At 37.6% G+C, this 16,350-nt stretch overlaps 1 protein-coding gene across 1 annotated transcript; it reads right to left on the reverse strand.

Annotated features, from left to right (window-relative positions):
- Positions 1-1,537: 1,537 nt before the first annotated feature.
- Positions 1,538-3,064, reverse strand: LOC147949207 (uncharacterized; the record flags this gene model as incomplete). The annotated part of the gene is made up of 1 exon (XM_087470524.1): positions 1,538-3,064. A coding segment is annotated over one exon (1,527 nt), but the record flags the coding sequence as incomplete, so codon positions are not given.
- Positions 3,065-16,350: the final 13,286 nt, after the last annotated feature.

Consider the following 16,350-nt stretch of genomic DNA (forward strand, 5'->3'; position numbering starts at 1 on the left):
AATCTACCCGGGATAAAACTGGATTGAGCTGGTCCCACCAGGAGAGAAATAATCCCTTTTAAGTCTCACCACCATAGCCTTCGTAATGCTTTTGAAAAGGACATTACAGAGGCTAATTGCACTACCGAGCTTCCCACAACATCCCAGCAGTCCTGATAGAAAACCGGTTGAAAGCCATCAGGACCTGGTGCTTTAAATTTCCCCATACTGCGTAAAGCACTCTCCACTTCCAAAGCTGAAAACGGTTTCTGCAACATATTCAGGTCGGTAGCAGATAATGGTGCAAAGCCTTCCCTTGGCAGTCTCTCCACAACAGGATCCACATCATCCATAGAATATAGGCGTTTATAATAACTAACAGCCATCTGCTCCAACAACTTAGCATCTGAAATCCAACTCCCATCATCTCCTTTCAACATTTCAATTCTATTCCTTCTTCTCCGTATCACCGTAGAGGTATGGAAATACCGTGTGTTTCTATCTCCATGAGCTATAAACTTCTCCCTCGATTTCTGGAACCATATCATCTCCTCCTGTTCTAGAACAATGTCCAGTGCTTTGATCATCTCCTCTTCCTTCCGTAAACCATCATCAGAAGGGGCATTGTCTAACTGATTTTGAATCACAACAATTTCCTCCATCAACTTCTCTTTCTTTCTTTGAACGTCACCAAAAACCTCCTTGTTCCACTTCTTTAGTTTCATCTGCAATTGCTCTAACGCCTGAGGGGTCGTTAAGCTATTATCCCAAGATGACACCAATAGCTCGCGGAATGCCTCATGCTTAAGCCACGCTGCTTCAAAACGAAAAGGTCTTCTCCGCCTGTCTCCTTTAACTTCTGGGTTTAATTGAACATACAACGGAGCATGATCAGAGGAGAAGAAAGGGAGATGCGTGATCGACGCCTCCTGCCACTTCAACCTCGCCGCAACACTACACAAAACTCTATCCAATCTTTTAGCGACAAAGGTTCTCTCCTCCCTGCCTCTACGCCAAGTGAAATTACCACCTTTGAACCCCATATCAATCAAAGATAGCTCATTCATCCATTCCCCAAACGCTACAGAATCTGCTGACAACCGTCCATTCCCACCAGATCTTTCATCAAGACGCACGATGGTATTGAAGTCTCCTCCAACCACTACCGGCTCCATCACGGACTCGACCTCTGCTCAAAGCTCATTCCACAAGCCACTACGCCTACTGACCGTGGGAGCTGCGTAAACAACAACTAGATGGACGATGTCTGCATCTTTAGTAATTCTCGCATGGATGAACTGAGTCGATAAACTCACTATATCCACAACACCAACCTCCGATTTCCATAACAGCCAAATCCCCCCACTCTGACCACTCGCATCAACCCTGTAAGAATTCTCAAATCCAAGCCCTCTACAGATCCGCTGAGCTCTATCCCCACTCGCATGAGTTTCGAACAACGCAAGGACCTCCGACTTGAATTTCTTCAGCATGTATCTAACGGCTCTCCAAAAGGTAGGTTTATTCGCCCCCCGGCAATTCCATAATAAGCAATTCATTATTCGCTGCCCCCACTCGTCTCCGACTCCGTCGCCGAAACATTAACTTGAACAATCTCCATATTTGAATTAATATCACCGCCCATATCCTGTCTCGGTAACTCCCCTTCACCGGAGGTAAGAGCGGACCTTGAATTGGTGTCATCAGTCACTATTCCGGCCACCGCGAAGCTCCCACCAGCTCGACCAGTGCCGTCACTCTCACCTCTCAATCGTTTTCCCGAGGTTGACATCGCTATCCCTCCTTTAGTTGGGCCAAAGACAATCCCTCTATTGGGCCTGGTGGCTTTCTGTTTAATTTTCGGCCCCAACCCACCCCGACTCTGGTTCCTGGATTGGTTCTTCTCACTCAAAACCTCCCGAGTTGGGCCTTTCCCTTTGTTCGCTGGCCCAATAACGTTGCCTCCTCTTTCTTTAACCCCACTCTTTCCTTCTCTAGACCCAACTGAAAAAGGAATATTTTCCTTATTTCCCTCCAAAACTTGCGCATCCTCAGTACTCACTTTAAGATTACGATCTTCCTCTAACATACCAAATTGGTTAGACACCGAGATATTCGGTGATTCTGTGATCTGCCTGATTCCCTGGAGATTGCTTCCCGAAAAACCCGGAGATCCACCAGCCACAAATGTGGAAACTTTCCGTGAAGAATCCGGTTTACCCCCGCGGCGCCTAATCTCTGTAAAGCCATCGGAATTTGTAGTTATGATTTCCAATGGTCCCCCTTCCTTTTGCACTGGGACCTCAACCACTGGTACCACTGGTTCCACTACTCTCCTAGGACAACCATGCACTGTATGGCCCATCAAACCACAAACAGAACAAATGCTTGGGAGACCCTCATACGATACGAAATATCTCTCACCATTCACCATGACAGTGCCCTTCAAAGGCCGCCTCAAATTAATCTCCACACACACCCGAGCAAAACGACCCCTCTCGACGTGAAGGGTTGTCATATCCACCTTAACCGGTCTCCCCAAACCTTTCGCAATGCTCATCAATATGGCCCGATGGTAAAAGTTGACCGGGATATTGGACAAGCGAACCCACACCGGAGTTGTGACAATGTCATCGACTAACGGATCAAACTCCGGTGTCCAAGCCTGCACCATAAGGTAGCTACCGAAGGTTCTCCATGGACCTCCTGATAATGCGTTCACATACTCCTCCTCATCATCAAAGCGGACCATGAAAAACCCTCGTGGTAGATCTATGACATGCATCCCTCCCTTCGGACTCCACAGCTCTCGCAGTTTCTTTGACAAAGCCGAGATCACAACGTTTCTCCCCAGCACTTTCACTATCAAGCATTGCTTCCACAACCCATTCATCACCTCCAAAACCTCCTTCCCAATTGTAACCACCGGTTCCCCATCCTCCCCATTCGGAAACTCGAGACTCACATGCGCTTCGACGAACTCATCATCCATCACCAACTCTGGATGCAGCCGACCCCCACCAGCTCTGCCCGTCACCTTGTCAACCCAGATTCGCGAGGCGTCAGGCGGATCACCCGACGGTCTCCCCCGTCACCAACTTCCATCATCGCCACATCCTTTTCCCCAGTCGCCAAAACCCTAGCGTCGCTCTCGTCTCCCATTTTTTTATCACTAAAATAGAGATCTCTATTTTTGAGTCAATGTTAAGAGACTTTTAATTCATTTTTTATAAAATCATAAATTACAAATTAGTCCTTTAAATTTTATATGTATTCAAAATTTATAGCCAAATAAAGTTAGTTATTATTTATTGCATACTTAAACTTATTAATAATATAGAGACAAAAATGTTTAGCAATTCTTAAGCAAAATTTAAGCAATATTTTTGCAATTTTTTACACTTAGTAATATTTTCAGATTTGCTTCTTATTTTTCTTTTCTTGTTCGAAACACTGACTCCATTTTTCTTTTTGTAACTCGAAGCCCCATTCAACACGCGACCTACTTCTTGAGAGTTATTCGTATAGAAAACAAAAATCAACTCAATCCGTATGTATAGTTCTAGGTTTGGTGTGTCGCATGCATCATTTTTATCTTTGCCATTGTGAATATGGTGTGTAGTAGGTATCATCTCTCTTTGCTATCGTCCTAATCTTTGTGTCACTCGCTATGCTTGTGATCAGACCCAAATTGCCAATATTATTCAACATCCAAAGCACCAACTCTTCCAACCTTGAAGACTTGATCGTGATTTCCAGTTTTGAAAACCGGAACAAGATGATCAAAGTAAAAGCTGATAGCTCTATGGCACAACTATACCTCAACAACAATGTAGTTGCTCATCAACTGATCTATCCCTTCAACTTGACAACCCACGAGACAAAATTTGGGTCATTAAGATTCATCTCAGACTTCAAAAGCCTTCCTTGAACCGACAAAATGGGGCTCCAGAAACAGCTGCAGAACAACAAGCTGGAATTCCAAATTCTAGCCACCTTCAGAGTCAGAGCAACATTGGGATCCTTACACTACTCGTTTAAACTGCTTGGGAGGTGCGAGCTTCAGCTTACGTCTCCACGAAACAGAGTCCTGCTTACTCATCACTGCACTAGGAAGAAGAAGAACTGACGGTTAATTAATATTTTCTATTCGCATTTGTTTTGTGATTGTTGATTCATGAAGGTGATATGCTTAAATTTATCCTAGAGCTACTCTCTCAAATTAAAAGGTCAATGTAGTATTTAGGGATCAAATCCACAAGAACTCTAGATTCACACAATAGATTTGATAATCTTTTAATTATGCTAAACTAAAATTGTAATTTAAATAGCAATACAAAAACAGAAAATAAAGGAGTTGTAAATCAATAGGAATAAACGCTAGGCTTAGGGAAATTCTCAGGAAATCATGGAAAATCAGATCAATTAATTAAACAAGCAGGATTCAACAATTAAGCACCGTTCTTGAACTCTAAACACAATTATAAAATAAATCAGTTCTCACTGCAAATATTATCTAAGTTTTGAAACCAGAAAATTCAAATATCTTTGCAAAATTCAAGTTAAAAATCAGCAATAAAATCAGGTTTAGATAAGTTCACAAAATCACTAATTCAAATCTCTTTGTAAAAAGTAATTTTGCTCACCAAAGGTTTTATCAGGAAAATCAATTATATTCTCATATCAATTAATAATCCTAAGATCTAAATCCAGATGACTAATCAAAGATCTAGCATTAAGAACAATCTATGGTGAAGAACAAGAAAGATAATGAATCCTAAATTAACAGATCTAGCAATCCATGAAATCCCTAGTGAGAAACCCTAAACCTAACAAGCAGATCTACTCAGACATAATTGTAAAAACACAAATCATGAATAAAATAGATATCATTAAGAGATTAAAGGAAGAAGAAAAGGAGTTCTGAATCTTCTCTGAAGGAGTCTTGATTCTTCTCTCCAAAAGCTCTCAAAAATCTCTCAGGGTTTTGTTCTCAAAAATTGCAGGAAAAAATAAAGCTTAGGTCTAAACAATGACCATAAAAATCCTATTTATATTCCTAAACACGTCCAGGGACTAATGATGCAAATATGAAAAACTTTAGGGCAGCTTTGTAAATCTTCAAAACTTGTGAGAGAAACTTCCGATTTCGACTTTGGCCTAGCATCGATCGATGCATATGTTGTGTCGATCGATGCACCCTTCTGAACATGTCTCCCAATTTCGTGGCTCAGCCTCAATGCTTGATTAAGCTCCAAATCTTCCTATTTAGCTCCATTATGCTCCCATCCATGCTAAATCCTATAAAGACTCAAAAAGACTCTAAAAATACCAAAAAGACTCTATAAATAAGACTTATATCATGGCTAAAAACACCTAAAAACCATGATATATCAACTTCCCCAGACTTAGTCTTTCTTGCCCTCAAGCAAAACATAAACTTAGCCATGTGAAAGAGGTTTGAAACACAGGAACCCATTTTCTTTTTGAAGTAATGCCATGATCATCCAAACCTTAATCCATATGCTTAGCTGATAAATCCAAATCGAACCACCATGTACGTCTCCGTTGACTTTCATAGCATCCCAAATTCATACCAAATTCCACTACTTACTCCATTAAGTCTTCATCGGTGGGTCTCATCAATTTGATCAATGTCAAGAACCTTCTAGACTCATTCCCGTACAATACCATAACAAGCAAGACATATCTTTTACCACATGTGGTACTCTTTCTCTCCCCCAGACTTATTCTATTTCATCTTCCTTAGAGCTTTGCTTTGTTTTTTTATTTTTTTTCCTCAAAGTTTTAGGCGAATAATGGGGTCATCGGTAATTTACCTACCTCTCGCTTCCAAGCTTTATATGATCATTTGACTCAAGAGTAGAATAATGAGGTCACAGGTAATTTACCTACCTCTCTAAACTGTTCAAAATCATCTCATCTTTTATTCTCTCTTTAACAAAGCTCTCAGTAATGTTTTAACTTAAATAAGGGAGAGGAGTACCATTTTCTATCTGAAGTCTTACTTGTCAGGTATGAACAAGGAGTCAAGCTCTATGAACATCAATCTCCTTGATGAGGTAAAAAGAAAAGTACAGAAATTACCTCAAGCTTTTATGGATTCTGTTGGAAATTCGGATGTTTCTGGTTCACTGATCAGCCATTGGATTTTTTATCAGTCGGATTTGTGGATTCAATCTGCAGCATTAATCAACCAAGGCAGTACACTAAAAAGAAAAAATCATAGTTCCCAACAAAATTTTGACATCCAAAATTTTCACTCAATAAAACCATTATTTTTTTCAAAAACAAAAATGTAGTTAGTAACTGCCTCCCCCAGACTTAAACAACACTGTCCCCAGTGCTATCAAGTAAGAGATTGGCAAATAAAATAAAATAAAATAAAAATAATTCAAAAGAAAAAGGAAAAAGAAAAAAAAACTAACAGTGGGTTGCCTCCCACTAAGCGCTTGTTTTCAGTCATTAGCTTGACTGTGTCGGATCTCAGGCATCCGGTGGATTGGAACATGGCAGTGAATGCTTCTGAGAGTATGTCCTCTTCATCCAAGGTGGTGTGTAGGCAATATGTGCATGAGATCTTCCAAGGATGTGAGGAACAAGACCAGGGCGGGATTGAGGTATGGTTGGCTTTCTTTTAAGTCCTGCAAAATCATCAACAGAAGAAACAAGCGCTCTACGATAATCTCGTGGCTTGGTTAACTGCACAACAGTTTTTGTACCTTTCAAATTCTTATTGATGAATGGAGAAGGTTTAGGTGAAGAAGATGCATACCTTTGCCTTACCTCTGGGTTCTGGACTGTGGAATGGTGAGATTTCAGCTTGACAACTGGTCTAGGACTTGCAGCTAAAGAACCAACTCGAGAATATGTGGTTGTGGACAAGTCCGAGCCGTCTCTGGAAGGAGTGTCGATCGATGCAACAGCTGCATCAATCGATGCTTGGTCTGCAATTCGTGTTTCTTCAACGATTCTGCAACTAACCTCTAAAACCCGTGTTTCCATCACAAAAACGTCATCTACCAGCGACTTGTCATGCATCAGAACCTCATCATGATCTCTAGTACTGATTAGATGATCTCCACTCCAATCTTCAAGCTTAACAGCTTGCTTGCTCACTTTCTCAACAGTCTCCAACTCTTTGACATACCCAGCAGTAATGTCTTCATGAAGCTCTATGAGTGGATCATCATCAGAAGCAATCTTCACAGAAATGTCTGACCATCAATGGTAGGAGCTCTTCTTAGCTTGTCCATCTCAAAGTTCATGACTAAATCATCCACATTCAAAGATATGTGTCCTTTCTTAACATCAATGATGGCACCAGCTGTAGCCAATAATGAGCGTCCTAAAATGAGAGGATCACTAGGCTCTTTGTCATATTCCAGCACCACAAAGTCAGTGGGAATCATGCAATCTCTAATCTTGATTGGAATGTCCTCTAAGACACCTTCAGGAATTCTGCGGGATCGTTCAGTTTAGATAAGAGAGATCTTAGTTGGCTTGAAATCTGTCATCCCAAGTCTCACAGCAACAGAATGTGGCATCAAGTTAATACTAGAGCCAAGATCACAAAGTGAGTGTGAAAACCTTCCTGTTGAAATAGAACAATCTAACACAAAACTTCCAGGATCTGGTAACTTCTTTGCAATCCTACATTGAATCATTGCACTCACTTTCTCAGAGATAACCACTTTCTCTTTCCTCTCTTTCTTCCTCTAAGCAGGCTGGTTCAACAAAATTGAGCTGACATCCTTGGTAAGCAAAGCTCCTTCTTCAGGGCTCAAACCATTAGTGACCATCCTCTTCACATATCTCTTAATCCCAGGAGAAAACTTGACAGCATCAATCAAAGGCATCTCTATCATCACCTTATCCATCATAGCCTTGCATTTAGCTTCTTCAATCTTCTGCTTGGACCTCCTAGGCTTAGGAAAAGGGACTTTAGGCTTATAGGCTTGTGTTGAATTGGATAGTTGAACTGAAACAGAAACCGTAGCTGTCTGTGGGGGGTGTCGATCGACACTGACAGAGCATCGATCAACACTTGATAGTGGTTGCATCGATCGATGCTGATGTGTATCGGTCGATGCTGGTTCCACTACCGTACTATCGTCTCCTTCCTTCACCAAAATTGCATTACAAGAATGCTTGGGGTTCGACTCTGTTCTTCTAGAAAGAAGTTCCTCTTGTCTATTAATAGACCCAACTGTCTTTTAATGCATCAAACTTCCCAGTCAGCTCAGTGTATACAGAATCAATCTTTCCATTGAAGTCAACTGTTAACTTCTGTTGACCTTTCAAAATCTGTCCAAGCATTGATTCCATCTTGCTCTCTGAATTGGGTGGAGGGAGGGGTTGGTAAGAAGAAGAACCATAGTTCCTAGTGAAGTTGCTGTTTGGATTTCCTGTGAAGGAATTCTTCTGACCAAATCTCTGATTTTGATACCCAGCTCCATACACATAGTTGACACCTTCTTCTATAGTCTCTGGTTTTTGGCTCAAAAGTCTCAACATCTTGAGCAAAATGGACAGACTTCTTTCCCACAAGAAGATTGTGCACTGTATCCAACTTAGCATTCACTGCAGCAAACTGATTTGAATCATGGCCTTCATGTGCTCTCTTCCGCTCTAAGTCTGCATTCTTGGTACTGTTGCATGATGCTAGCTTTTCTATCAACTTTTCAGCGTCATATGGGTACCTTGTCTTGAAGTTCCCATCACTAGCAGCATCCAAAGCCATCTGATATCTCCAATCAATACCACTGAAGAAGATACTAATCAACTGCACCTCTGAAAACCCATGATGCGGAGAATCCCTCTTGTATGCTTTGAATCTTACCCAAGCAGCTTTGTAAGATTCAGCAGGTCCTTGTCTAAAGGTGGAGAGCTTAATCCTCAGCTCATCAGACATTGCATCATCATAGAAATAGTTCAAGAATGCCACCTTGATGTCATGCCAGGTCGTCAGAGAGCCTGGTTTCAGCTGCCTTAGAGATAGTAGGGGAAAAGCTTGCAATAGAGATAGTCTTCTGTGAGTCCATTAGCTTTGATGCTTGTAACTATGTCCTCGAAGTGCTCAATGTGGTCCAGAGGCTTCTCATGTGGCAAATTCTGGAATGGTCTTTGTCCAACAAGAGCAAAGTTTGCAGGCTTCAGCTCAAAATCATTCCTTGGGAATGGAGGAGCAACAATTGCGGAATGGTACTTATAAAACAAATCTGGCCTGTTGAAGTCCGCAAGAGTCTTGACAAGCTCTCCATTGTTGTCCCGTCTAGGCTGAAGGTTCTGCTGGTTGTTACCATCCAAATTGGCTCCATTCGCACCAGCCCCGACATTGCGTCGATCGATGCCAATGATGCGTCGATCGATGCCTTCTTGATTGCATCGATCGATGCCGACGCTGCGTCGATCGATGCCGTCTGCATTCTCATCAGCGACGACGAGTTTTTCCTGAATGACTCGTCCATCAGCATCAAGTTTTTGGCCTAGCTTGTTGCGCACATGACCCTCTTGATCTCTCAAAACTCCAGCCACATCTGGTCTCAATATGATTGGATTGACCATCTTTGTTGATGTGGCTGCTTTTGTGTTCTCACGCTCTAGTTGTCCTAGCTCTTGGTTTGTAAGCTTCACAACCAGACCAGTAGGATTTTTCCTGGTGCTAGGCTTAGGCATGTACCTGAAACACACAAGAGAAAAGAAACAAAAGCGTGTGAGTGAAACAGAAAAAGAAAAATTTAGACAAAATCAAAGATTTTAATCTAATGGTGAATCAAAAGAGTCCCCGGCAACGGCGCCAAAATTTGATATGCTCAAATTTACCCTACGGCTACTCTCTCAAATTAAGAGGTCAATGTAGTATTTAGGATCGAATCCACAAGAAGTCAAGATTCACACAATAGATTTGATAATCTTTTAATTATGCTAAACCAAAATTGTAATTTAAATAGCAATGCAAAAACAAAAAATAAAGGAGTTGTAAATCAATAGGAATAAACGCTAGGCTCAGGGAAATTCTCAGGAAATCATGGAAAATCAGATCAATTAATTAAACAAGCAGGATTCAACAATTAAGCACCGTTCTTGAACTCTAAACACAATTATAAAATAAATCAGTTCTCACTGCAAATATTATCTAAGTTTTAAAACCAGAAAATCCAAATCTCTTTGCAAAATTCAAGTTAAAAACCAGCAATAAAATCAGGTTTAGATAAGTTCACAAAATCACTAATTCAAATCTCTTTGTAAAAAGTAATTTTGCTCACCAAAGGTTTTATTAGGAAAATCAATTATACTTTCATATCAATTAATAATCCTAAGATCTAAATCCAGATGACTAATCAAAGATCTAGCATTAAGAACAATCTATGGTGAAGAACAAGAAAGATAATGAATCCTAAATTAACAAATCTAACAATCCATGAAATCCCTAGTGAGAAATTCTAAACCTAACAAGCAAATCTACTCAGACATAATTGTAAAAACATAAATCATGAATAAAATAGATAGTATTAAGAGATTAAAGGAAGAAGAAAAGGAGTTCTGAATCTTCTCTAAAGGAGTCTTGATTCTTCTCTCCAAAAGCTCTCAAAAATCTCTCAGGGTTTTGCTCTAAAAAATTGCAGGAAAAAATAAAGCTTAGGTCTAAACAATGACCATAAAAATCCTATTTATATTTCTAAACACGTCCAGTGACTAATGATGCAAATATGGAAAACTTTAGGGCAGCTTTGTAAATCTTCAAAACTTGTGAGAGAAACTTCCGATTTCGACTTTGGCCTAGCATCGATCGATGCATATGTTGTGTCGATCGATGCACCCTTCTGAACATGTCTCCCAACTTCGTAGCTCAGCCTCAATGCTTGATTAAGCTTCAAATCTTCCTATTTAGCTCCATTATGCTTTCATCCATGCTAAATCCTATAAAGACTCAAAAAGACTCTAAAAATACCAAAAAGACTCTATAAATAAGACTTATATCATGGCTAAAAACCATGATATATCATAAGGTACTCATTGTTATTTTTAACAGATGTAGAGCTGGTTTTAGACCCTGTTACCAAGAATTTGAACTTACTGGAAGAGTTGATAATATGTTACAATGGGTTTTTGTTTGTAGCTGCAGGGTCTAAAAAGGTGATTTGACCAGAGCTATATTTGGTGGTTGTTGTTGGAGTTGATTGTTTGCTTCATGGTGTTGTCTCCATGGCTTTATTTAGCACGTAGTTCATTAGGAAAGGTAGTGTTGTGCAAGTTTTCTTTTGTCTTAGGTCAATGTCCTAGTTTTAGCAGTTGTGCAGGGTTTGTTTTTCTATTTAAAACCAAATGTAGATTAGGAGAACCAGAAGCAATGCTGGTGGCGTCTACATCTCACTTATATCATCCCTTAATTCAGACGTTTAAAGCAAACCAATATAATTTTATATTATAGATGTTATTCAACAAATACATCTACAAATAAAACCTACACATACGTGTGGATCCAAAACACTTACCTATTTTGTTATAAATAGGTAAAACTATTAAACTTTAAATCGAGTACTAAATGTCATTTTTTATAGAAATTAGCCTCCAATATTAAGAAACACTAGTGACGGACCCGCACATACGTGCAGGGTTAATTTATTTTTATTTTTTTTCATATTTGTGTTTCTTAAACTAATACTTGTTTAATTTTATATTTTTGTAATTGTGTTATTATTGTAGGTTTTTATTAAATTTAGTAGTAATTTTAATAAAAATGTTTGTAGTGATAGTATTGGATTAGTTGGTAACGAATACTCACAAAATGGTAATGGGCCTGTATGATTTCAATTTAATTGGGCCGTAATTTCGTTGAACATATTCCATTTCTGATTTGTGAAAGGATTTTTGTAATTAAAAAAAAACGGAAATGAAACGAAAGACAAAAAATGTTGGGTCTTCTTCTCCACTCCTCTTCGAATCAAATTCACAACGAAACAAATACGATTACAGCTGAATCTAAATTGATATTCCCTTTTTCCTAAAATCCAGAAACTTCATCAATATCTTAACAGTTGGAGAATTGATTCTCTGAACGGGTAAGTTAACAGTTGGAACAGTCGTTTCAATTTCGTTTAACAATTGAATTTGTTGTTTGCCTTGGAACCTTAGATTTTGTTGTTTACGAAGATTTTAATTTCCTTTTTCTGTTCTAGGAAAGTGGCTTTCTAAACAGTGTTCTTTATACTTCATCAATCACGTCAAACGTTTTCCCTAGGAAAAACTCAGATCCACCATTAAAGTCACTGATGTTTGATGTTGAGAATTTTATGAGAAATGTCATTTTCAAAACTAAAGTTGTGAAAAATGCCATTTTTTTGTTTTCTCTTTAGAAATGCCACTTTTTTGTTTTATGCCATAGAAGTAAAATACATTTTTACCCTTTAATTACAAGAAGAAAATAAAAATAAAAAAAAAAATAATTGTGCAACCAAGTTTTTGTTCACTACATTTAGCTTCTTTGGTCTGAGAAATGATCAGATCCTCATTGTTGACAACACTTGTCCACCCCAATTATGTCTTCTGCACTTTTAGTAGACCAAATCTGTTTGGTTTGACAACATTTGTCTATCAATAACATAAAACCATTTTTTCACCCTTCATGTATGGAGATCCTTTCCGGTGGACCAAAATCAATGCTTGGACAGGTTTTCGTCTACCACGTTTTTGTCCACCGATTTTCTTAGTGGACCAGATGCGCTTGGTGACAACAGTTGTCCTTCAATAACAAAAAATTGGTCCATCCCATTAGGTCTGCCCATACTAATCGTACAATCGACAAGCAAATTCTACTGATAGACAAATATCGGTAGACTAAATTCGAATCATCTCTTGTAAATCTGGTCTATAAAGTAATGTCCACCACGTTTTTGTCCACCGGTTTTTCTTAGTGGACCAGATCCGCTTGGTGACAACACTTGTCCTTCGATAACAAAAAATTGGTCCACCCCTGTAGGTCTGCCCACACTAATCGTACAATAGACAAGCGGAGTCCACTGATAGACAAATGTCGGTAGACCAGATCTGAATCCTCTCTTCTAAATCTGGTCTATAAAGTAATACCTAGTTTGATTTCCAATGATGGCTTCTTGGATTCCAACACTTGTGTCCACCACCTGAGCCGCAAATCTGAGTAATAGAGAACAAAAAAGTAAGCAGATTTGAGAATTAATATCTTCAAATAGAGAGAGAGAGAAAATAAGGGAAAGAAAGAAAACAGAGATAAGAAAGAAAGAAAGAAAGACAACAAAGATAAGAAAGAAAGAAAGAAAGAAAGAAGAAATATATATCATGTGTAGTGATTTATTTGTTGTTGAAGAAAAAAAGAAAGAGGAAATAAGAAAAGAGAGAGATGAGAGATGAGCGATCCAGAGAGAAAAAAAATAAAGGGTATTTTTGTCATTTTAAATAGATGAAAGTGGGTCATATGGCATTTTAAAAAATGTTTTAAGGAAAATGACATTGGAGAGAAACAATGTTACTGTTCATGGCATTATCCGCAATATTCTCTTTGATGTTCTTGGAAATCGATTGAACTTGTAAGTAAATGGTTTGATCTATTTCTCTATTTAAACCAAAATTTTAATTTGTTATTGGATTTGTAAACTAATTGATGTCTTTTGTTTGAATATAGACTTAACGTGGAATTTGTCCAAAGTAATCGACTTTTTGATCCTTTAGAAATTAGTTTGCTTCATATTCTGTTATAAAAATCTTATGAAATTACATTTTTAACTTGTCAATTCTTCTTTTTAAATCTGTGTATTATTGACCTTCTCAGGATATGAAACAGTTGAGGACTACGATTAAACCAAAGATAAGTATTTAAATCAATGTTAAGTTTAAACAATTACTTGGCTTTTAAGTTTACAAAACACTAATACAATTTTTTTTAGGCTGATTCTGTTTTTAGATTATGTTGACTACACTTATAAACTGGCAGTCGAGTAAAGAATACAACATCACTTGATACTTGTAAGTTTTTCAAGTTCCATATTCATCTAAATTTTTTGGCGTTTAAATCTTGTCTAAATTTTATGATTGTTTATGATTAACAAAGAATAATTAAACAACACAATTTTATTTGAGATTTTCAAAAAGTATTTACAAAGGAAACAAATATTTTTTAGTAAACATTTCTCTGCAACAGAAACCATACTCCTCTACCCCATCGTCGACAGTCTTTTCATCCATTGTCATAATCCTTTTCAAATATCAGAAGTGTTTATAGGTTATATGTTCAAAAATTCGTAGAAATGTATATCTTTAAAATATTTAAATACAAAAAAACACTAAAGAAGTACTCTTACCTTGATGAACACTTTCTAAGCGAGTTATTTCAAATTCCAAAACACTTCTTTCAAAAAAACATTCATAGTTTCCTACAGAAGGTTTATGTCTTTATCCACAATCAAAATCTTCAGACCCTTTTTAGAAGTCACTCTTGACACTGCAACATAGAGCTGACCATGTGAAAACATGGTCTAGGCAAATAGAGTCCAACAAAATCCAAAGACTGTGCCTGACTATATTAATAGTCATTGCGAAAGCAACAACTAAAGATAACTATCTCTGACGCATTTTGAATGGTAGTTTAGTATCAGAAGGAGTGAGCAATATCCTTGGAATTAACACTTTGTCACCGACTCTATCTCCTGTAATCACAATATTTTCCAAAAAAAACTCAGCCATTTGTGTTAATCTGCAACCTTGTACCATTCATCAACCCTCTTCTTGGATCTATATTCCTTAATAACATTATTGGACTACCAACCTTCAATCATATTTGATGGTTAGGGACTCCAGATACCTTAAGACTATTTTAGAAATCAGGTGTAAGCACTAGATTGTTTTCATACCGTTTGTCAGCTGGATCTATAGAATCTGAACTTAGGTATGTTCTTTACTCAGCTACAAACATATAAAAACGGGTCATCATTGCAAGTATAGTAGATATTGTAAAAGCCTAAACATATTTAAGTGTATGGCGTATTCTCTTGTTTATATAGAAATATTGGTTATGAGTTGTTGCGATATTGGTAATGATAGAATATTCGGAAAATCAATTCCAGATTTTCATTTCATGTTCGTATAGATAATTTGTTTGAAGAGATACGGTAGAGGATGATTGTTAACAAAAATAGCGACAATTTTTGTAAAACATGATATTAGGAATGGTAAGTTTTTAAAATCTTTATTGTTTTCATTTGCATAATTTTAGCAAATTAAATTACGATATGGAAATGATTGATTGTGGTGATGATTATAGCAAAAACAGTTTAATGGTATTTTCTGTTAAAGCAAAGATCGCCGTGTTTTGTGCAGAAAAATTGACGAACAGATATGGCAATGAATACTATGGCGACGTTTGTGGTGAATGGTATAGTTGTCTAAAACGTGTTTGTTTAGAATCCCTGATTCGTTGGAGGTTAGATGACTAACGAATATTATATGGTTGGTATTTTCAAATTTTACATTAAATTTTACTCAAGAGGTTTTCGAGAACTTACTTGTTTGGACATCCATGTAGAATATCAAAGATCCGAATAAGATTATTTCCAAACACTTTGGATCCCCGTGTTTATATTTAAACAGATTACCTCTTTGCCCTCAATCTTTTTTTCTTTGTTCTTTCCCTTTTTATTTTGTAGAGCATTGTATGTCATACATGGTTTTTTTTTTTTTTATCCTTAAGTGTGCTCCCCAATTAATAGTATAGATAGTCACGTCATAAATGAATATTATTAAAGTTGAACGTTGACTATTATCAAACTTTTCCAAAAAACAAAGATTTTGTTTAAAAACATTACGCCTTTAAGTGAAGTGACCTTAGTGACCTTTAAGGCGTAAGTCTTTAATGCACAAGGTATCATCACACCAGGGATCTAGTCCCGCTCCCTATATTCGTAAGAATTTAGCTAATGGATCAGCTTATTGTGGCCCAATAATTGAAAAAAAAAACATTACGCCTTAATAAGATGCAAATCATTAGCCAAATTGACTGCATGAATATGACCTCCTATTTTGTCCAAATAAAAAGTACATGATCTCCTATAAATCGCAGCCTTCTACTTTTCAGATACATATTAGTCCTAATTAAATCCAAAAAAAAATATACAAAAAAAAACACAGAGACATCATATACATTATTGATCAAGCAAAACAATGATTTTTTTCTCTTGCTTAACTGAAGAGCCGAACAATAGTCAATACATACCCTTATATACAATATTACACATTAGCAACATTAATTTAAAATGGAAGGGTCAAATTTTTTTTTTTTTTTTTTGAATAAATGTTAAATAAGGGTCAAATTTTACACTC

This window comes from Camelina sativa, chromosome 2, assembly GCF_030686135.1.
Source record: "Camelina sativa cultivar CO46 ecotype springtype chromosome 2, ASM3068613v1".
Lineage (NCBI taxonomy): Eukaryota > Viridiplantae > Streptophyta > Magnoliopsida > Brassicales > Brassicaceae > Camelina > Camelina sativa.